Below are 23,157 nucleotides of genomic sequence, written 5' to 3' on the forward strand. Positions count from 1 at the left end.
CCTGGTATTAGGGCGGGATGAGGAGGAAGGGGGGGGGGGGGGGGGGGGGGCTCTGAAACACCTGCAGGGCCATGCGCGACCCCTACGTGACACCCCCCCGGACGGGCACCCTCCGGCCCCAGCTCAGCACCCACCGCGTGGGCACCCTCTGCGCAGCGCCCACCCCGCCGCGGGCCCCCCGCCCCCCGCCGGCCCCACTTGCCGTCGGCGTCGAAGCGCCGCCAGGCGCCCAGGAAGGCGGCGGCGTCCAGGCGCCCCGCGGTGCCGCTCTCCATGGTGCTGCCGGCGCCGCCCGCCCCGCGCAGCCCCGCGCAGCCCCGCGCAGCCCCGCGCAGCCCCGCGCAGCCCCGCGCAGCCCCGCGCAGCCCCGCGCAGGCTCTGCGCGCGGCCGCCGGCGGCCCCGGCTTTGAGGGCGGCGGCCCCGCCCCGGGGGCGGCCCCGCGGGGGCGCGGGAGCGGGGACCCCCCCCGGCCACCGGCACGGCCCCGGGGGCCCGGCCCACCGCCCCGCCGCCCGGCTGCCCGCGCCCCGGGTGCCTCGGGCGGGCCCGGGGCAAGGCCCGTGTCTGAGGGAGGGGGCGCTCGGGCAGGGCGCTGGGCAGGGGGCTCCCAGCCCCCCGGGTGCGCTGGGGAAGCTCCCGACGCGCACGGCCTGCAGCCAGCCGGAGAACCTCCCGAGTCCGGACCGAAGCAGAAGCGCTGGAGGGAAAGGCGAGGCTCGGAGAAGAGGTGGCGGCTGGGGGGCAACAGCAACAACAGCGAAGTCTGCGGAACCGTCACCCCCTCCTCCTCGGTCCATGGCACCGCAGCAGCAGCCGGGGCACCTCATCCCCCCAGCCCCCAGCAGGGTTTCCCAGCAGGAATGAAGAGCCACGGCACGAAGGTGGATGGATGTCTACACCCTCTTCCTCCTGTAGTGCTGACCAAAAGAAGAAACCTGAGGCTCAGCAAGCTCGGTGCTGGCCAAGGCTGGTATTTATACCCGTGATGGTCCTGCTTGGCTCTACATGTGCTTTGAGTGTCACCTGTATCTTCATCTGCCATGACTTCAGGGGACTGGGACTGGGCTCAGTGTCTGCGTGTGTGCTCCCAGAATCATTTGTGGCAACTTTATTATCTCCTTTGAGATCCCTTACAGGTAGTTTTTCCAGGTTGCTTTTGATTCAATATGTACATTTGGATTTTATGCGAATACTGGTTGTTTTAGAGAGGCTCTCAGAAGCAGAGCAGAAAAGACTTCTAAAAAGCATTTAATGTTTGCCTGAGCAGACTCCTATTTGAACTGAGAAAAAAATAAAAAGCTCTGAAGAACAAAAAGTTGTGTTTTACTCAGGAAATATCAAGTATGCAAATTACATTCTTTCAGAGAGATTATGACAGCTATGTCCAGTTTTTCCAGTGGGCAAAGGAACAGGAGGTGCTATAGAGCTGATGCCTTTAAGCAGAAGTTTGTGAGCAGCTCAGTCCCAGGGTCCCCTGGCCGGCAGCCCAGGGCCACCTTTAGACTCCAGAAAAACGATCACCAGGAAGTCAATGCAGCAGCAAGGCTAAAAGCAGCCCCCAGGTTTCATAAGCATGCCCAGATGGGGGACCCCAGCACAGGAAAGGAGCATCTGTTCAATAGGTAACAACACACAGCAAAGTATAAATGTGTAGGTGACATCTGCACAAGTCCCTTGCTGGCATGACCAGCCACTCCACAGGTTTCTCTTTGACCCTCCTTGCCTCGCTGCCAAAAAGCATTTCTGGCCGCAAGGTGACAGCTCCCACACGGAACCTCCCCTGCAGCCCCTTCTCCCCAGTGCCTCCCACCATGGCAGCGGTGGCCTCGCCTGCCCCACGGGAGCTGCCCAAGCTCCTGAGTGGGATGAGGTCTCTTGGTGCTGCTCCATGGCACGGTGGGGCATGGAGGCCACTTTCTGGCCCCATCTCTCTTCCCTGGGCACAGAGCCCATCTGCCCCAGACAGGGAGCATTCTGATCTAGGTTTTTAGCAAAGAGCTGCCCATCAGTTTCTAGCAGGGTTTGTAACCTGGTCTTGGAAAGCATCACTGTGGCTGAAACCAACATGGGTCCTTGGTAGTATGGTCATGACAACTAGGTTCTTACTAAAAATATTCTTAACAAAACTAACTTAAGAGTAGATACTATGCCTGTTTTTCAAGGGGAAGCAACCTGCATTCAACAGGGACAGAGACAGCAAAGTTTTATAGGAACTGATGCAAAACTCAGGGTGCTGAGAAGAACTTGTCACAGCTGGTTCTCCCCCATGCCCTCACAGGAGGAAGAGCAGGCAAGAAGCATCACCTTACTTAAACTGCTGATTTTTATTTAGGAACTCACACAACCTCTGTGAAACCAGGTTCAGGTTGGAGATTAAAAAAAGACCTTAAAGCTTAATGCTTAAAGCTCACAAAAATTTGTTGTTACCTGTGCATGAGAGTGTGGATGATATGTGTCCACCCATCTGAGCATCCCTATCCTCCCACACACCACCAGTGTCTGCCCCAGCAGAGAAAGGCATTGCTTTCCCACAGCAGCAGAGCATGCTTGTAAACGGGAAGAAAAGCTGCAGAGGTGATGGCTTCCTCATCAGTTTGCACCAGCTATGCATTTGCTCCCCCCCAAAACTCTCCATCAATATACCCTATAGACATAGGGGCCACCCCACAGATACATAGCTTAACTGCTTTGCACCTCCGTGCATCGCACAAGATGAATTGAGGGGTCTTAGGGTGGAATTGCATAAATTTAGCTCAAAGTGACTGGAACCAGGTAAGCTGAGAGAAAGCCCAGCCTGTGGTGAGGATGCGGCCATCCCACTGCGTGGATAAAATGGGGTTCGACACAGCAAAGCATGAATGAAAAAAACCCAAACCCTCAGCTCAAAGCAGATGGCTTTGCAGGTTTTTTTGCAGAGTACTGTAAATTTGAGCAGCACATTGAATTGAGGATCTATTGCTATTAGTTTTAAAGCAACAAATGGTAGATAGCTGCTGTGTGTGCAGCTCACGTACCAAACAAGCAGCTGCTCTGCCTTGCCTTATTTCCTTAAAGGAATAAATAAGAATTAAAGGTAGGCAGTATTTTAAAAAGTAGGGAATGCTTTTGATTAAGGACTTCTTTGGCTCAGGCTTTGCACTGTGTAGTAACGCTTGAGGTAGAAGAACTCAAATCTGTGTTTTGAAAAGCTGAAAAAGGGGGGTGGGGGTGGGGGGAAGACAATTGAATTATTTTGCTTCAAACCATAATAGATTTTTAAAGATACATATTTCAAAAACCACAGCACTGTCCCTTTCTTTTTTTCTTAAGTTCAGAAATGGCTTTAATGTAATAATACTTGTCAGGATGATTTTTTCTATTAAGGCTTTGTGATGGCAGGTCATTAGTTCAGATATTTCTTTTATTGGTTTATTTTCAGATTATGGCAATTAGACATCAAAGAATAAAGAAATACTCTTTATTTTTAATGTGAATCTGAACATGTAAAATAGCTTTGAAAAAGTATAATAATAGCTGTTTTTCTAGAAAACTTGTTTTCTCTGTGGTCTGCAAGGCTCCTGAAAAATGCAACCAAAAATTTGGGATACAACTAAGACAGACTCACTAGGAAGTAGAAATGAACAATTTATTCCTGGTAACTCTGCCCTCCTTTCAGCTCTGGTGGACTTCTGTTGGTGGATACCAGCCCTTGCTTTCCTGCTCAGGGAGCCTCTGATGTGGCTTCTGCACCTTCCCAGCCTCCCCAGCAGGCACTTCCACAGTACACCCCTCACCCTTCCCAAAATCCTGCCTTGAGGAGTCCCACAAAGATGTTCTCGTCTGCAATGAGGAGAAAATACCCTGGATACACCCTGATTTCAGAGGCATTTGGCTCTTAAATGAACGTGCTTTGGTAGGTGCCTTGATGCCAGCAGCATTTGCACGGTCATTATGTGGCCCTGCTGTGGGTCGGGGAGCCCTCCAGCTGGGGGACACCAGCAATGCCGTACTATTTAGCTGATGCCGATAATAAATTAAATAATGGCAATTTTTCCAAAGTACGGAGCATGTGGCCAAGCCCCAGGCTGGGCTAGCTTTGTAGAAAGGCTTAATCAAGGAACTGTAAATGGAAAAACATGCATAGAAGTGCAGATTGCTGATGTGGAAACAGAAGAAGGGTGCAGATAACAAATGCCTTATTCTTTGGGCCAGACTCAAAGTATTGATGTCACATATTTGAGTTTCCATGACCAGAATAGGGAATCAAAAGAATCAGCACCTGGATTTGTGGCAAGACTTTTGTCCCTCACCGTTTCAGAAGGTAATTCCCAATAGATGCAGACATGGGTTTATAATTGGAAATAATTTTCCTCATCAAACGGCTTCAGCTACCCTCAGCTCTGCGCTGACCGGAGGCACTGAGGAAGCCAACGCTGGCACCCATCACTGTTTTCTCCAGTACTGACCATGCTGACCATGTGTTTTGCAGGTAGTTTGGGTCCTGCAGAAAGCCCAAGCCCAGATTCTTGGTGTGACCCATTTTCCCTGGCATCCGATTTGCACCAGTGCAGTGGGAAGCGAGAGTGCCAGATGTGCTGCTGTATGCAGCTGGGGCTGCGGAGGGTGGGGACGATGCGCTGCCACCCAGCAAGGGGTCTGTGAGCAAAGGGAAATGCTGGAGAAGCAGATGAAAGACAAACAAAGCACAACAAAGTGGAAATAACGGAGTCAGTGAATCCCCCTACCATTTGCCTGGAGATCAAATCAGAGATAAAACACTGCCTGCTGCAGAAAAGAAATAGGCTCTTCTTTTTTTTGACCACACCCTCAGATGGGTACAAGCAGCTTCTTAGCAACAGACCCTGACCCCCACCTTCCAACCTGGATGCCCTCCTCCCTCCCCCCCAGCTCCATCTCTTCCTCTGCTCAGCAAATCCTTCATCCCTGTACCGGGCTGGATCCTGGCTCCATCCTTTCTGGCTCAGCTGGTGCAGGGTGCGGGGGTGCAGGGGTGTGTGGAGGTGTGCTGGCAGTCCAGGTCCCAGTACTGATGGATGTGATGTGACATGAGGACAACCGTCCTGCAGATGTTCCCATTCACAGATTCCCACCAAGGCCAGGTTTTTCCAGCCTTCCCCTTGCAGCTCCCCAGACTGAGAGGCATCGGTCCTCCGTCTTCTGTTTTGGACCAGCAGTGGCGATCCCATGAGTTTATGGGAGACCAGCCAGCCCCTTCCCACCGGGATGCTGCTGGAAGCGAGGGGTCAGGACTCAGGCCATCAGATGGGATCTAAGAATAGACTTCCCAAAGGAAAAACTGACATTTCCTCCAGCCACATGCTGCTCAATGCTACCCAGCCAGTGGCTGCAGTCTCAGTTACAGTTAATGACTTCCATTATTTCAGTGTTCAGCTGGAATTTAATGTTGTGCAAATAAAGTGGGGGCCATATAACCTCCATGGGGCTCTCCCCTACCCACCACTGGGTCTGACCCACCTAAGCAAACAGGAAGGGAAGGAGGCACCCCTGGAGTGATGCCGAGCAGAGACGACAGAGTTAACTTTACTTCTCCATTCAGTGAAACCAAATTGGATTTGCCAAGCTAGCAGCCCCTCTCCTGTCTTCTCTGTCTGGTATCAATCTAATTAAAACCCTTGTTCTCCCACGCAGCTTTTCTTCTCCTCAGTTCAACTTACTGGAAAAGCAGAAAAAAGCAGGCTCCAAAGCATCAGGGCTGGGGTCGGCTGGCAGAGCTCATCGCAAATTGCCAAAGCAGCATCAGGACAGTGGCACTGGCCTGAGGACCCCGCCACGGGTCTGGGAGGGACTGTGGCAGCATAACTGCTTTCCCACACAGGGCTTCTCAAACACTTGAAACCTGCATCTAATACAGCCCCAGGACAGCCAGTGTAGGGGTGTCAAAGGTAGAGTGGCTTTTATTTTGGGAAAAGACTCTCCTCATACTGGCAGGAGCCTCTTCTTCAGTTTGCTGTGGGATACAGCATAAGAAATCAAGTTTTGTGATAGCACAGCCCTTGGAAAGCCACCTCCAAAAAATGCATTTTCCCCTTCATCGGATGTGCAGACACTCACACTTTGTTTTCTCTCTTTTTGAAAGTACAGGGTCTCACTGTTCAACTTCTTGGTGCAGCTGAGCATTGCTGCTCGTACAGCCGTTGCTCTGTGGTACCTGGCACTGGGGGAGTTTGTACCCCTACGGCAGTGGCAGCCCCTGCCCCTGTGGGGACTCTGGTGCAGCAGGAGCAACACAGGTGGGATGTCCCGTGTGAGCTGGCAGCCCACGCATGGTGAGGTGGAGGGACTTGCCACAGGCTGCCCAGGGCAGGGTAAGGAGGGTGGTCCCTGTTCCCACCCAGGCAAGCACCTCGTCCCAAGGACCCGCTTGTCCTTGGCCGCGTGCTGATAGAGAACTGACAGCCCTGCCCCAAACACAGAGGAAAATGGCAGCTTTAAGAGATTTCATTTCAGCTGGCAGAGACAGAGAAGACGATACCCCTTCCCTTTTTTCTCTTCCTCCATGCCTCACACAAGAGGCAGGAGCTCTGCCCTTGCCCTGCACCAGCCTCTTTCCACCAGCTGGGATTTCCCCTTCCCTTACTGCGTGTGACCCTGGAGCCTCTGGGATGTCTCTTGTTGGATGTGGCACCCCCCAGTTGCTTTCTAGGGACTTGCCATCAGCTTTTACTCCACTCCATCTGTTTCATTGCCCTGCAGCTCACCATGAGACCGCACTTATGTGTTCCTTCACCCCACTGAGATGCCTGTTCCCAGGTCCCTGGACACACAAACCCTGCTGGGGAGCTCCCAACAGCACATCACACGTGGCTCCGTGTCCTTTGCTGGGTTTCAGCACAGGCGCCCCTGCTGCAGAGGCATGGCTTAGCTCCCCACCTCAGAGCCTCGGAAGGACAACCCAGGAGCATTTAGCCTTTCAGCAATTCTCAAAATAACCCCAAATAAACAAACAGCCAAAGTATACGACTAAAATAAACCATTGCCTCCGAGATGAAGTATTGCCTTTGATGACACGCGGTCCTTCTACCCTTGTAACAGCCCGGCCATGTGCCAGGATGAGGAGCAGCCCTGTGAGGACAAACCTGCAGCCCACGTGCCTTCAGCTGAGGTGCTCTGTACAGTTTTCCACCCATGTCTGTGTCCCAGAGGATCAGGATGGGGCACAGGAGGGGAGCACAACATGGCAGGAGTCCTACGGCCAAATCCACTGAAGCCTCAACACTGCCAGCAAATCCTCAAGGCTGGAAAACTGCCCTTCAGAGCCAGGGAGATCTCAGTTTCATGAAGGCAAAAGAAGATTTCCATGTGCAGTGATGGAAGCAGTGTTTTAAGCTGCCAGCTGTTGGCAGTGCCTGCTGTAGTGAGGTGCAGTTGGTGAAGCTGGTTGCTCTCAACCAAAAATGAAGGTACCCCTCTGTGCCCCCCCGGGGCAGCCACCCTGGCTGCTGTGGGGTCCCGTGCCTGTGGTTCGTGATGGTGGTGGAAACGTCAGGCACAAGTGAAGGCTCAGGTGGAGAGTCACTTGCCGTGGTGCTGGCGAGATGCTCACTTTGGGAAGAGGCATGAGGGACTGCAGCAGGATGGGCACAGGGATGAGGAGGAAAGCTGAGAAGGTGCTTGGCAGATCTTCCCATCATCTCTTATATCCAGGATGGGAAGGTGGAGGCCCACCCAAGGCAGCATTTTTCTGTCTTTAGCAGGACACAAGTTAACGTTTATGTGACAGACTAAAGGCATTTTAATTATCCAGTGACTGGTTTGTAACGGTTGAGAGACTCGCTGGCAAAGCCATCGGGACATCTGAAGGAGTCAGGAGGGTTTTGGCTGGGCAGGGGCAGGGTGGCGGGGCCCTGGGCACCAGCTCCCTGGTGCCTGCCTGGAGCTACGGGAAGGGGTCGCAGGGAGGGCCGGGGCTGACGGCGCTGAGCGGGAATGATTCAAACAAAGGGAAAAGGCGGCCATCACCATGTGTTTATGCAGCAATTTTCATCCTCCCCATTTACAAGGACACTCTGCTTTCCAGGCCTGATGGGCAAGAGCCTGGCGTTCTAGTCTCTGCTATTCACCTGTGCTATGTTTGTTAAGAGATCCCCTGGGCCACAGCTGCAGGAGGCCCACAGGACAGTGTCACTGCCTGAAACCTCTCCCCAGCTTCAGCACAGGCAGCAGATTACCTCCAGAGGTGGGATTCGGGCACAGCCCAGCCCACCCAGCACCAGCACCCCCGGGCACGGGGAAAGCAGCACGGCGCTCTCATGACCACAAGAAAGCAGCTTTTCAAACAGGAGCAGAGCTTTCTGGTTATTTTCCTAAAAACGTTTCTCAGTAACTTTTTCCCTGTGCAACAGAGGAGAGAAATGATCTCCACATCTCCAATTAATAACCGGCAGCAAGCAAGGGCTTGCGCTGATGGCAGCTCCCAGTTAAGTGCGGTGGGTCGCACCGATTTGTGACTAATGGACCACGTCAACTCCCAGGTGATCTCACCCCAGCTGGATGGCTCTGGCGGAGGGGGAGGGGGGATTTAAGACAATTGCTGCTTCCATCTTAGAAAGCAGCTATTTGCTGTCGTTACTGCACATGAGGGAATACTTTAAAATGCTCAAGATCTATCAGCCAGATTTTAGCCTCTAGCGGGGAGTGGGAAGCAGGTCCTACAGACGTGGTGTAAAGCCCAGTTCACGCTGGAGCCTGGCAGGCAGCTGCAGCCCTTCTCCAGCACGTTGCAGGTGGAGAGGTGCTCCTGCTATGTATACGAGTGAAATTCTTCAATGGGAAAACTTGAAAACCAGAGTTAGGAGCAGAAAGGGCAGAGCAGCTCCCTCCAAGAGAGCTTCTCCGTGGCATTTCCCCAAGGCTGGATCAGGCAGGTGCAGCTCTGACCAGAGATGCTGGTACTAGGACCCCTTCCAGGGCAGCATTTCTAACGGGGTAACCAGGGCTGCTGGGTCTCTCACCTGATGTAGTCACACAGTACATGAGCTCATGTGCATGGAGGGATGCAGAGGACCTCGCTGTCACCTCCAAGCACAGCAAATACAACGTGCAGCTGCTGTCTTGCCCAAGACCAGCAATGGCCTAGGGACCAAACTGTCCTGTTGGACATAAGCTAAGCTGGACTCCATGAGCCCTTTCAGAGTGGCCAGACTATGAAGCATGGCACATGGTGTTGCGGAGATGCCCTTGGCTCCAAGAGGAAGGCTGGTGGCATGCCTGGGAGCAAGCCACATCTCCCCTGCCAACCTCTGCTCCCACCACTGCCAGCACAGCTAGAGGTGCTTGGGCAGTGCCTGCTGTGGGACAGGGAGGAACACAGAGTATCGGTGATACTCAAAAATGCTATGGATGCCCTGGGACAACAACTAACAGCTCTTGTCTTCAGTGGTACCACTAGATGACCTCTCTGTGGCAGCCTCCCAGGAGCTCCAGGGATCTCTGCCATGGGCATCCCATCAAAGCAGCTGAACCCTTCTCACCCTGCTAGGGCAGCAGACAGCCTGGGACAGGCAGGGAGACAACAAAAGAAACAAGGAGGGTTCGCCCAGCCACACATCTGCTTTGGAGGGGCCACAGCTTGTGAAAAGGCAGCACCTCCCCTGCCCCCTGGAGCCAGACCCCCCACACCTCCCAACCAGCTTGGCTTGGCACCAGGCTAGCTACAGTGGTTGCTACGTCCCCGAAACGCTGGCACTTACCCAGGCTTCTATGTGCTCAAGATACTGAAAACAAAAGTCACCATTTCTCAAACGTAGAAGAGGTACAACGGGGGCACTCCGGATGCAATGTGAATTCTTTGCAATGGGGCTGACAGTGCTGGGTTTGCCAGGCAGAAAGATAATAAAGCAATGAAAATTACTGCTCCTCCCCACACCCAAAACCACAGACGCACAAAAACTAACCCCAGATCTCCAAGAGCTCACACTAGCACTCCCCTAAAGTTGTTTCTCCACCACTCAGCCTACCCACAACACATTGATGGCTGAAATAAAGACTGGAAAGGCTTTCCATAACTACTACGGAAAAACACTGCTGGCTAATGAAATCTTTATACTCGAAGTATTACAGCACTATAGCTTCTCCTTACCTTACACACACTTTGTATCCAGCATTTCAGACATAATGGTCTTTGGTTTACTGATACCAGGGTGATGGGCACACGCTATTGCCATGATTACTCATTACATGATGACTAGTGAGAAGGATATCAAGCACAAGTTAAGAGAAATTCTCAGCAGTTGGAAGTTAGTCTTTTTTTTTTTTTTTTTAAATAAATACCACAAACCTTTGTGTTAATTTTTCTTAAATTCACAAAACCAACAACTCAGACAACCCTTCTTGCATACTTACGCTAATCAGACAGTTGTCTTTTCCATATCCTATGGGGAAAAAAAATTGCAGTTTATTTATGACTGGATTATTTTTCCTTTCCAATACAACTATCTCAAGTTTTTTCTTTGCCATTTGTCTTTTGTTCTCACTGATGCTCAATAAATCAAGAATGTATGTATGTGAAAATGGAGAACTTTCCCTTAACTTTAGACAAATGCAGAATTTCAAAACAGTGCAAATCCCAGGTATGAACATCAAGCCTTCAGGACCTCTTTTCCTCAGCCTTGTAGCCTACTTCTGAGACATAAACCTCTACAAAGTGCTTCTGAGATGTTTTGGTATAAAAGGCTGCTGTTTTGACTTAATGGCCCTTTATACTGCAATAGAACTGGCAATAGCAGGTATGTGCGCAGGGATCAGACAGAAGGACATTTGACAGACAGGTAACTGAGCATTTCTACCCAGGCAAGGAGCCGCAGCACGGTCAGGGAAATTGCTCTTGGGAGAGTTACCAAAACAATTTTGTTCTGTCCTACAGAACCAAAATAGAGAATTTAGATAGCAGGTGTTTCCTGCTCATATGAAGGCTGCTTTGCTGAAGGATCCCAAGGGAGGAGATAGCAGAGATTTTCTTTCAGCAGTTTTACAAAGATGATGTGTATGTGTCCCTTTCAGCAGGAACAGACATTTCACTAGAAGCAGAAAAAGATTATATGGGGTTTTTCTTCACTGCACACTTTGTCTACCTGACACAATGCCATCATTCAAAGAGCAGAGACCATCAAGACCACAAAAAGTGCCGTAAAAACAAAGACTATTATTTCAGTTGTAAAATCATTTTTATTGTTACAAATATACATATGAATAAAATCCCTTCAACCTGTAATGTAAGTGGGTAGCTGTGAAATTTGCACCCCCTCCCTCAAAAGCTGAAATGTTTTTACATGTTGAACTATTTTTCTCGTAGAATTACACATTGAAAGGAAGCTAATATGCAGACAGAACTGAGGAAGGCCTCTAGAAAACACCAATATTAATAAAATTTCAGTTGCCCTCATTCCAATCAACTATATACATTAATATATGAATGTGGAAGCATACCATGATTATACGTCATCCAAACCCTTCTCTGTTGTGCTTTTTGACGGTACACAAATGTAAGCGTTGGAGTTTCATGTACAGTACGAGAACAGGAAGAAAGAAGTTCCCTATGGGAGAAGGTAAAAACCATACCCAAGCATTTAATATATATAATCTATACAAATTATTTTATTAGTGTGCTCTTTTAATATAATTACAATGTGCAATTGCATACCGCAAGAATATATTTATAGGTAAGTCACGTGCAGATTGACACATTTACATTCAGCAGTACAACACATTACCTGCTGTACAGTGTATTAGTGTAAGACAGTGTCCAGTTAATTTGCTTTGCTTTCTAAATGCCCTAATGCAGGGCGCTCTTTGTAGCTGCTTCAGAGAAATTCAAGTAGAATACATGAAAGAATCGCTGGCTTTAGCAAAGGCATGGAAAGGACTGTCTGCATTGTACAGAACAGAAATTAAGGACCGAATCAATGCCAAGGGAGTGCACTGTAAATCACAATTGGAAGATCAGGTTTTCTGCATGGAAATGTACCTGTTGTGAAAGAGCAGCTGGCTAGAAGGGCTGCTGATTGCTGTACCCTGATTGTTATGAAAAGCTCTTGCTCTACGAAGCACTTGTACTGATTGCTAAACAAAAATAAAATCTTTATCTGCTTCTTCACCAGAGTCACTGGACTTGCTTCCCTGATGGCCATCTTTACTTAAGGACCTCTGCTTCATTTCCTGGAACTCATGAGGCTGCTGTCCGGGGCTTCTCTTTGCAGCTGTATAAAACAGAAATAAGTCTTGCTAATGATGGTAGAAGAAAGAGGAAGAAAAGTAATTTTAAAAAAGTCATTCATGCACACAGGACCTGCTCCCACTGAGTTCACTTGTGCTAGTGGGAGCAGCATAGGTCCTTTCTTCAACCCAGAAAAAGGTGAAAGAGGAGAGATTGAGTTCGAGCAAACTTTATTCCACTGTTGGTTGGCAAGCAGGCAAACTTGAAAGATGAAGCTCAGTACTTCACTGTGACATGGATAAACGTTACAGTTAGAAATGGCCTGGAGACTTTCTTCTGATCACACCACTTCAAAACCAGAACAGCATTCTTTTTTCCAGCTGGGCTGGATCTCAGACAGTGCATTCCTGACTGCTCAGGTGGATATCCTCGCTGAGCACCCCTCAGAGCAGCAGCACATGTCCCAGGCAGGCCTGTCTCCCTGGTAGGACACATCTGTATTCTCCCTTTCAACTCAGCAGCCTTAATCAGGACAGATGTTCACCTTGGCACCCAAATTACCTGAGCTGCTGCTCCATGCCCAACAGCACTGCCAGGCCCCAATGCCCTCCCTCTTCCCTGACGGGGGACAGCCCCGGGGCTCTGAGCCCAACCTGCATCTCTTCCAGCCGGGACTACGGGCTCGGCACCTTGCTGTGCTTGGCAGTACAGAAAGCAGGAGGACGTACCCACTTCCCATGATCTACCCACTTCCCATGATCTAAATGCAAACTGCTCATTTTGTTTGACCAGCACTCTTAAACAATCTCGGTAAGGCCAAGGTTTTCCCCAAACCTACAAGTTTTCAAGTAAATTGGAAAGAAGGTTGTAAAAGCTTGTTAAGATTTCTGATCTAATCAGTGGTCTAACATTGCTATGGTAACAAAAGAGAGGAGTTATACACTTCAGTGGGGGTGATTGGTAGCTTTAGAAATCTCATACTTCCAAGTAAAATGAACCTTTAAACACAGTGGCCCTTAAATGTGACTTCATTGCAAGCCATCTCATTTCACCCCCACAAAATTAAATGTTACAGTTACGAGACCCTGTTTCAGATAAGGATGTCTGGCTTTGGTTTGCACTGATCCTTGCGCCTGTTCACATTTGTGCTTTTTAATACAAATTTTTTAAGCTCTTTAACACGGCACCAGCAGCTGCAGTGGCCATGAAGCAACACCTCTCCTTCCCTGCACTCACCCACAGCCCACACTGCTGCACGGGACAGCCTGCCCCGACACCATCGCTCACCTACAGCCCACACCGCTGCACGGGACAGCCTGCCCCGACACCATCGCCCACCTACAGCCCACACCGCTGCACGGGACAGCCTGCCCCGACACCAATGTGTGGCTCCAGCTGCAGCAGGAGCAGACACAGTGCAGGCTGCTGCTGACGCATATTCGTGGCCATTTCAAATTGTGCCAGGCTTCGTTAGGGTCTTCCAGGCATGTGAAAAATGCAGAGAGGAATCCCGAGGGAGCCAGTGCTGCCAAGCTGCTGGGGCAGCCTCAGCAGGGATGCTCCCTGTACCCCTGGGGGGCCAGCATGACCCCCTGCAGTGCTGGTGCATGCCAACAGGCCATAAAACTGGCGTCAGAAAGCTCTAGCCCGTTTTTGTTTGGTGCAGACATTGTCCAGTCCTGGATCTCTGCCGTGATGAAAGCGGAACAGACACATGCAGCACATGTCTTGTAGAGACCCACCTCCGCACACCTGGCACATTTGCTACCCAAATAGTTCTCCTGAGCCCAAAATACCTGTTTCCTTATTTGTGCTAGCCAAATTATGGGAGAAAATGAAAGACAGCAGCTACATGCTTGTTGTGTTCTTATCCCGGCTTTCCAAGTCGGGAAAGAAGTGGAAAGGATTTTGAGAAAGGTTTTTAAAGCTATTTAATAGAACTGGAGAGGATTAAGACACCTAAATTATGTAAAAAAAAATTAGGCATTTCCACCTTCCCAAACATCACCGGATTCTCAAAAACTGGTATCTGGAAATTTTTGAATTATTCTTGATTCTTGCAATTCCCAGTGATTACATGGCCTTTGTTTGGCCTCCATTCACTCTTCAACCAAAACCTGGAACACAATCTGCAGCAGCCATTTTAGTTTATGGCCTGATAAATCAAGACAGGTAGTTTCCCCCCAAAATGCCTCAGAAATGTATCAGGCATTCAAGTCCACATACTACAAGCAGGCTTCTGCCACAAGAGCTTACCCTTGCCCCGAAGAAACCACACACAGGTGACCCTGCATTGATCTGCAGCAGCATCTCAGCTTCTGAAACTCACTTTATCAGAGAGGTAGCTTAAAACAAACTAAAATATAATAATTTGATTATGATGGGGAGGAGAGATTCCAAGTTTGGGTGGGCTAGGTTTGATTCTACAGTATGAAAAGGGAATCAGTTTATACATTTTGGGCTAAGGATGTTACAAAAGGGATACACGATATCTTATAAATAGAAAAACCGTGGGTAAATGTAATTGCGTAAGATGTTCAAATACCTCATTAAAATACTTCAGGAAAAAAAAGTCGTATGTTGAATCATTGTTTAACCAAAGCACTTAAGAGGCAAAGAGAAGCGCGTAAACATGTACCATTTGAGAACGGGAGCTTTTATATTTTAACAACACATTGATCAACCAACCATTTTTATAGCCTACTGAATGAGATCACTGTAAGTCAAAGCTGCTCCCCAGGAAGTGCAGCTTAACCATGCATCAGAGTGCTGGGTTTGGGTTCTTTTGCTGTTTGTTTATGCAGCTGAAAATCAAAGTACTGTTTAAAAAGAATCTGATTTACCCAGCTCTCAAATGGTTTTGCGATTGATGTACTGAAACTGGCACTAACAATATTCAGGCCGAAACATATTTTAACATACTTCAGCGCACACACCTTAAAAAGGAAAGGTATGTAAACACACAAAGCAGCGGACAGCCTGCCTCTGGCGTACATACACAGCAGTGTGCCAGCGTCACCGCAACGGACAACCGTGGTTTGTAATGAGCCCTCTTCTGCAGAGGGGCTGCAGGTGCTATATGGTACTGAGCACTGGGGTTACCGGTGTTGCCACGGAAGAAAAATGCACACATATTCCTTATCTGGACATTTTTCACACCATGTAGTTCCCATGGGGACAGAAAGATGATTAGCATCCCATGAGGTTTTACCCACACTCTTTCGTGGCTTCTTTGCTATTACTGTTTCTTAACGACTGTTAGTGCCAGTTATCAAGGACCGTCGCAATGAAAAACTAAAACTTCTAACCAGAAGTTGGCTGTGCCTTCCTCTGCCCAAGCACATTTGCTTCTTCTTCTGCACTGGTAGAATACTGCCCCGAAGTGGTTTTCACGCTGCCAGATGGCTTGGCACAGTCATGAGCTGTATCTCTTTTTTGACAATCTCCTGTTTGCTCTAGCAGGAAAAAGGGTTCATTTATACCCCCAAGCTGTTCTGTAGGAGCACGTTCAGAAAGCAATACAAATATTTGCACTTATCCATCCCATTTAATCAATTGTTCAAAGAATAGTAATCAATATGCCAGATGCTTGCTTAAATTTAGCCCCGATATTTGCATATGTTGGTAGCCACAGCCCGATCTCACAGGTACGCTGTGTAGAGAGAGGCATATTTTGAGATTGTCCCACAAAGTACAGTTAAACTCATTAACGTAAAGCAATTTTATAATCAAACATCTAATTTGCAGTTCTCTTTTGCGGGAGATATAATTTGGTTTACTAACTTAGGCAGATTTGTAGTGATTTACCAGTTGCAGAAATAAATTGAACATGCTAGCCTGAAAGGCGGCAGAGAGCAAGGACAGAGGAATGACTGAGGAAGCAGAGCAGTGATAAAGAAAAAGGAAAACCTGAAGAAGAACAAACAAAAGAAATAGAATTTACTCTTTCCCAAACAATTTTATGCAAAACGTAACAGCTCCATAGGACCTGGAAACCCTGTTTTAGCCTTTCTGAACTATTATTGATAAAATTCACACAGTGCGAGGTAGCAGCAACTAGAAAACCAAGTGTTTGGCCAAGTCGCCTGTCGGGGTGTGTCTAAGGGATCAAGGAGCATGGAAAGCACAGTGTCTGTCCCCTTTTGGGTAAGGATTTGCAAACAGCAAACAAATTTTAAAAATAAAGCGGTTGTTCCTCTTCTCATGTGACAACCACAAACCACAAAACCTTGCCAATTCTCTGCTGTGTTAGAGATTGTTGTAACACAGAAGGACTGTAGTTACGATCCCGTATTCCCTGCTTCTCCAGTATGTCTCCTCTTATGACAGGAAGATGGAGAAGGCATATAGCACAGAAACGGTGACGTTAACCTCACATTAAAATGCACCTACAACAAGTCCCATTACGTTGTTTCCCTAGTTATGTAGTAACAAGTCCCCTCTTGCAGTCTGGTGAAGAGCTGGTGAGAAAAAAAGGACTCTAGCGCATGCAGTTACTAGACAGCAGCTGAGAGTCTGTTGTGGCAAGAGCCTTTGACTGCAACCACTCTCAGCATGATGGCACCAGCGTAACGAGTCTAATCGCCAAGCTGTAGCCCACTTCACCTGTCTCAACACAGGCTCCGACGGGACTAAAGGCAGAAGGATAAACAGGCTCCGTTCTGCCTTGCAGCCCTTGTAATGCCACAGCCACCGCGAGGCACTTCAGACACCTTGCCATCTTTTCCGCACCCTGGGCCACAGACTGCAGCAGCTTTTGGCAGCACGGACCATTGAACCTTCAGCCCTTTCCAAACACTGGAGAGGTCCTTGGGTGTGTTGGGTCCTGCTAGCTCTACACAGTTCAGTGAGATTGTGGTGATTTTGCTGGGCTACCTTTACAACACCAGAGCAGCCCACTTACTGCAGTGTTAAACCCTACAGGCTGGTCTGAAGGGACCAGGGGTGGAGATTGTAATGGATACACCTTTGAATTGTTGTAACCCACAACCTGAGTTGCGTATTATAGGAATTACTACAGCAGGAACCACCTGAACCAACAGAGGACAAGCCTTAAAAAGAGAAGTGCAAGTGCAGCAGTGACCCAACCTGAGCTGGCTTTGGTGCCCAATAACCCCGTGCAACGCACAGCCCCCTCCTCTCCTGAGCGACCACCAGAACAGATGGAGCCCAAAGTCATGGACTTTGTCATTTCATGGACAATGAACTGAATGGACATTTTGTGGATGTTTTCTAGATCTTTTTAAAGGGGTGGTCCATAGACTAGGGGAATGATATCTGTGTATTATATTAAAGGATGGGAAGGGTGGTGGAATGAAGTTGTACTGGAAAGAGTGGCATGATATAAATGGTACGGAATAAGGGGTGGGTACTGTCCTGGTTTCAGCTCGGATAGAGTTAATTTTCTTCTCAGTAGCTGGTGCCTCACTGTGTTTTGATAGCACACTGATGTTTTTTAGTTGTTGCTGGGTGATGTTTACACCAAGTCAAGGACTTTTCAGTTTCTCAGGCCCTGCCAGTGAGAGGGCTGGGGGAGCACGGGAAATTGGGAGGGGGCACAGCCAGGACAGGTGACCTGAACTAGCCAAAGGGATATTCCATACCGTATGACGTCATGCTGAGTATATAAACTGGGGGAGGAAGAAGGAAGGGGGGGACGTTCGGAGTGATGGTGCTTGTCTTCCCAAGTAACCATTATGCACGACGCAGCCCTGCTTTCCTGGAGATGGCTGAACACCTGCCTGCCAAAGGGAAGTGAAGTGGTGGATGAATTCCTTGTTTTGCTTTGCTTGCATGCATGGCTTTTGCTTTGCCTATTAAACTGCCTTTATCTCAACCCACAAGTTTCCTCATTTTTACTTTTCCAATTCTCATCCCCATCCTGACACGAGGGCAGTGAGTGAGCGGCTGCATGGGGCTTAGTTGCCGGCCAGGGTTAAACCATGACAGTCATCACACAGGTGGCTGAAGCAAGAGTCAAAACCTGTAGACAAATACCCGACATGTGCTACCAAATGGTAGCCACCACAGCAACAATTTTCTGAACAGAGCAATACCCAGATTGTGAGGCAAGTTGTTTCTTAAAATGAAATGGTAGTTTTCAGAGAGAAAGGGAGAAGCTTCTCAAAATATATCTCTGGAACATCCTGCTTTGGGGATGGCTTTGCCCCTCCTCTCATCTAAAGGGTAATGGTGGGCTGGGCAGCACAGCTCCTCAGTCTTCATAACCCAGTGTCACGTACCTGCCTTGACTCGTCTGCCTCCATCCTACACCATGAGAAACTGCTGGCAGAGTGCGAAAGAGCAGCCCTTTGCCTCACAGCTTAAGGCATGGCAATGTCCTCAGACATCTTTCTTGAGGACAGTCCCAGGAAGGAAGAGGTCTCACCCCCAGATTTCAAACACTGTCATTTGTGCCAGCTAATGCCATGCTGAACAACATTTCTGCAGCTACTTTTCCACGTAACCTACGTTATCAAAAAGCCTGAGCTCTTCAAAGAGCCAGCTGTGGGCAAGGAAACACATCAGCATAAGGAGAAATGCAGCACACATGTGGAAATCAGCAAAGCCAAGGCAGCAGCCTACTGTTGTACGTAAAAGGTACTCAGCCCTGCCCTAGCACACAGAGACTCACTGCCCAAGGAGGAGGTGAATTCAGTCACATGCACTGACCCCACAGAACAGAGGAGCACAAACAGAGCAACAGGCTGGCTGCAAGGAACAGTCGTGGCTGCCCCCCTGGAAAGGTGCAGAACCACAGAGCTGCACTTCACATTATTGTGTGACCAATAGCAGTCAGCATCTTCAGACCAAACTAAACCATAATATACACAACACAAGAATCCCTTAATTTTTCAGCTATATTGATACCGAGGGATTAATCTTTCACTTGGTTTGACCAAAGGAAGAAAATATAGAGCACCAATCCATGGGTAGAGGAGATGAGGAACAGGTGAACAGATACACTTTCCTTGCTCTTTTTTCCTCCAAATGAATAACCTTCTTCCCTTTCAAATGAAAACAAATCAGGAGACAATGACACATTGAATTCTAGAAGACAAGCACGCTAGAACAACAGTTATACCAACATTCCTACCTTCTTGAGGAAATGGTCTGACTGAAGGGCTGCTCTGACCATCCTTTTCTTTATCAGAAGGAACTTTCTTCAGCACAGGTGGAAGCAGGGCAACTTTTGGGGAACTGGGGCCGGAGGGAGACTCCGGAGCATCCTCTGTAGAGTACCATGAACGAAAGGGTGAGAAGTTACATTTGCACTGTAGCTCATAGAAATGGTGCTGTTATGATGGGCCAAACTTCAACACAATACACAAACAAGAAACAACTAGAATCTGTGTCAGAAAAAGGAGGATTCAGGAATTTACATTATGTCAAGAGAACGCATGATGGCCCTCAGTCCAGGTGAATAGCTGAAGCAAAGATCTCAATTTCAGCATTTTTAATGTGTACTGTTACTGTAGCACAAAAGGGACCAACTGAATTTCCTGCAAGACGTAAGTATGCAATTTGTAAAGAACCACTGAAAATTATTTTGGATGGATTTTTGGAAATACTTGTTCTATTTATATTTTTGTTTTCCCAAAACATAATGAACTGATCAATTTAGATAGATGTCCTCTTTACAGTTATAAGGCATAGAAGTGAACCAGGGAAACAAATTCCATCAATAGTGTACAGAACTCCGTACTTTCAGGAATAAATTGCCAGTACATAACATGATAGCATCTGCAAAGATTTTTTAAATAATAATAAAAAAAAATCCAGTCCTCTAGACTGTAAAGAAATCTGGAACTTAAATTCAAATCCATACTTCAAACCATCTGGATATCTTGTTTCTAAAAGGCTGGATGTGTTACGTATGGCGAGTTGACTACCACCTTTACAGTCCTTACAGGACAACCTTTTCAGTCTTACACCAGACAGCCTTTCTATGGACAGTAGGGGAAGTACAGCTACAACGGATTACTTAAACCGCTTGTATGCTTGCTTCCCAAGGAGTAAACAGTTGCATATGTATGCAACAGAGGAACTAGGAAGAGACATTAGCACTGATAGAAGCAAAAAGGAATTCAGAGTATCACCTGTATTGTCTATTTGTACAATAAGTTAATTCAGTAGCATATTGGAAATGAATAGGAATTTAGCTCACTGTTAAGGAGTCACCACAAAGGAGTCAATCTTTTTACTTTCAGCACAGGAAAGTGATGACCTTCCAAATGCAACTCGATCTGAACAGATACACCAATTCCTGGACCTTCTCCATGCTTTGGATGTGCCTGTGAAGCCAGCTGCTTTGGGAAGTTTGGTATCAACATACGGATGAGCACAGTGCCTGACCAACACAGCTATATATTTCTGAACTAAAACTGTTACGTGCTTTACTGAGGAACCACTTTCAGTCTTTGATAATTTGTGGACATCCAAGCTACGCTCGTTTGCTGACAGATTACTTAGCAAAAATTTGCTACCATTAGTTTGGCCCCACTGCTGGGAACAACGATGGGAGCAAAAGCATAAATAGGATTATTGCTTGGCTTCTCCATCACGTTGTCTGGCCGTGCTTAGCCAGCAGGTCACTACAAGTACTAAGATAGAAGTTAGACTGCAACAGAGATGGTGCTGCTTTTACTGGCACCTGAGGAGCTGGCCTATTATGAGTAAATATTAATCACTCTCCGCGTTAAACCCACAGTATGCTCTCTCCGCAGGAACTAAGAGCTTGCCGAAACAGCCCAGGTCTTTCTGATACCTAAGATTTTAGGTATCTGCCTATTTTACAGATTAAGCCTCACCAAATAGGCTATACTTTCCTATTGTATTCATCTTTGCGAGCATCTTACCCAACACCTCTCACTGTTATGACCATTTCTAAAACTGACAATAAAATAAATTTAAAGCCATCTAAAACCTGAGGGTGATTCTGTGTTTGAACAACATCCTACCCACTGGAGTGCAGAGAGCAAGTAATGCTCAGGTTGCACATCAAAGGCAGGGAGGAGGCTGTAATCTCCCTCTGCCCTCTCATCCTCACCAGAAACAACATCTTTTTACGGTCAACAGCGAGCACGGGAAAAGCCTAGATGTCTGCAATTCTTATAGATGGCCTGCTCGCATTTTTCAGTCCTCAGCAATTAATTAGCTGTATTTCCCATAACTACCAGGGAGGCAGTAACCAGCATTTAACCAGCAGCTGAGGGGAATCAGCTGCAGTGGCTGTACTTTGAGAAGAGGGGGTTGTGACACTGCCTATTAAATAGCAGATAAATGAATGTATGCGAGATAGGCTGAAATATTTCCTCACTCTTGGAAACCTTGAGATAACATCTGGGCAGGAGGTTAGGACAAAACAGAAGTTAATAGTCATTCAACTGGCAGTCTTGCAGTTTATAAAAGCACATTTACAATTATTTCCAGTGAAAAGCAATAAGGAAAGAAACAAAGGCAAAACAAGGGAAAAGAAGAGTAAGAGACAGTCGGTTTGTGCAAGCTATTAAGAACAACAGGCATTTGCTTGGGGGGCTTAGAGCAGCCTGCCAGAAAACCCCAAGGACTTAAGTATTTAGAGCCAGGTGTTTAGAGAACATATTTTCATCAGTGCTACTACAACAGGGTTTTGATGCTGAAGTAGCTATCTATGCTCTCGTCTTTTGTGAAAGCAGGCTAACCCAAAACAGCTCTGCTGCTATTGTTTCTCCTCAGGTAGATCACAGACTAAACCATTTTAGTAAGTTTATTTGAATTAGGCTAAAGGGAGGTGGAAAAGAAGGATGCAAGTCAAGAGCAAGTGACTGAAGAACGTGTCCCTCTATATTTAAGTTCTGTCCAGGATGTGGCCATGGGTGTCTCCTCCATAGCCCACACAAACAACACTCAGAAGTACCCAGCTGGGGATAACAAATGCCCAGAAGAGCTCCTCACCAGTACGAGAGGCAGAGCGTGGTTTCTGTGGCACTGTGGGTCGTCCCGCTAGGTTGGGCTTTGTTGACTGCAGTGGGGGTTTTGGGCTGGTCGGTGTATTGGAAGAACTTCTTGCCTTTACACCAGCTTCTGCCTTTGGTTCAGCTTTTGAATTTTTTTCTGATGATGCTGAGATGGAGTCACCTTTATTCGAGGCAAACCGACTCTCTGGAAGGGTCTGCTGCAGCTTAGGCACTAAAATAAATAGACACATAAAATAAAGTCTCCTGCAACACAGAAGGCTCCGTGCACAGGTATGCTTGCGTGGGAAATACCATATAGCTCACATATCACTGCTGCACTGCTGTGTGAGTGTGTAAGAGGACCCCTAATATTTCAGTCAAAAAACTCACTGCAAGAAAAGCATCTAAAACGGCTAGTTCTTGCACATGCTAAGCTTAATAATGCCTCAGAGGTGATGGCATCTCCCCCTTTTTGATATATTTGGGGTAACGGCTGGCTGGACCTTACTCTTCCTTCAGATTTCTGGGAACAGATGGTACAGCCTACCTGCTGAGAAAGCAGCAATGGATTAGTGGGTAATGCAGCCTTTGGCTGTTTTATGCCTCTACAGACAAAACGCTGGGTGTCCAAGATCAACAGAGAAATCCTGGCCCAGAAAATAAATCCCAAATGTGTGATCAGCAGGCTACATCTTTTTATTTGTTGCTTTTAGCAAGCTCTGGAGGAGATTTTGAAACTTAGCCAAGATCAAAGTATTCCTTATATAATACTTTGACTTATCTAGTTACACTGTATATGGATTACAGTTTCCACACATTAGCAAGTTTATCAACATATTGTTTATCCTAAAATAAGACCGAAGTATTTACAGATAAAGCTACACTGACTACCAAGCAACAAATCAGTCCTATCTAGCTGTGCAAGTTGGTAGAAAGCCTGCTGGATGGTAGGTTGCAAACAAGCAAAATGTTTGCCCTACTTTCCTACTCTGCAGCTTTCAGAAGGCTGAAGGCTTGTGAAGGCTGTGCAGCAGGTATAACAATAA

General features: G+C 47.7%; 2 protein-coding genes across 10 annotated transcripts in view; both read right to left on the minus strand.

The window, feature by feature from the left end:
• The window catches only part of SCGN (secretagogin, EF-hand calcium binding protein), a 29,882-nt gene extending 29,546 nt beyond the window's left edge, over positions 1 to 336 (minus strand). Inside the window, exon 1 of the mRNA XM_040587214.1 lies at positions 203 to 336. Within this exon, the coding sequence (XP_040443148.1) occupies positions 203 to 275 (73 nt within the window). The 5' untranslated portion in view covers positions 276 to 336. The remainder of the gene's footprint in view (positions 1 to 202) is intronic.
• Positions 337 to 11,165: 10,829 nt separating this feature from the next.
• CARMIL1 (capping protein regulator and myosin 1 linker 1) overlaps positions 11,166 to 23,157 on the minus strand; it is a 200,486-nt gene continuing 188,494 nt past the window's right edge. For 5 of the 9 annotated variants that reach the window (XM_040586308.1, XM_040586309.1, XM_040586310.1 and 2 more), the window contains 4 exons: positions 22,110 to 22,343; positions 19,270 to 19,404; positions 15,482 to 15,628; positions 11,166 to 12,216 (listed from right to left, as the gene is read on the minus strand). In XM_040586308.1, the coding sequence (XP_040442242.1) occupies positions 12,080 to 12,216; positions 15,482 to 15,628; positions 19,270 to 19,404; positions 22,110 to 22,343 (653 nt within the window). In that variant the 3' untranslated portion in view covers positions 11,166 to 12,079. The remainder of the gene's footprint in view (positions 12,217 to 15,481; positions 15,629 to 19,269; positions 19,405 to 22,109; positions 22,344 to 23,157) is intronic. The other 4 variants (XM_040586312.1, XM_040586316.1, XM_040586314.1 and 1 more) reach the window with 3 other exon arrangements.

This window comes from Falco naumanni, chromosome 3 (assembly GCF_017639655.2).
Source record: "Falco naumanni isolate bFalNau1 chromosome 3, bFalNau1.pat, whole genome shotgun sequence".
In the NCBI taxonomy this organism is placed as follows: domain Eukaryota; kingdom Metazoa; phylum Chordata; class Aves; order Falconiformes; family Falconidae; genus Falco; species Falco naumanni.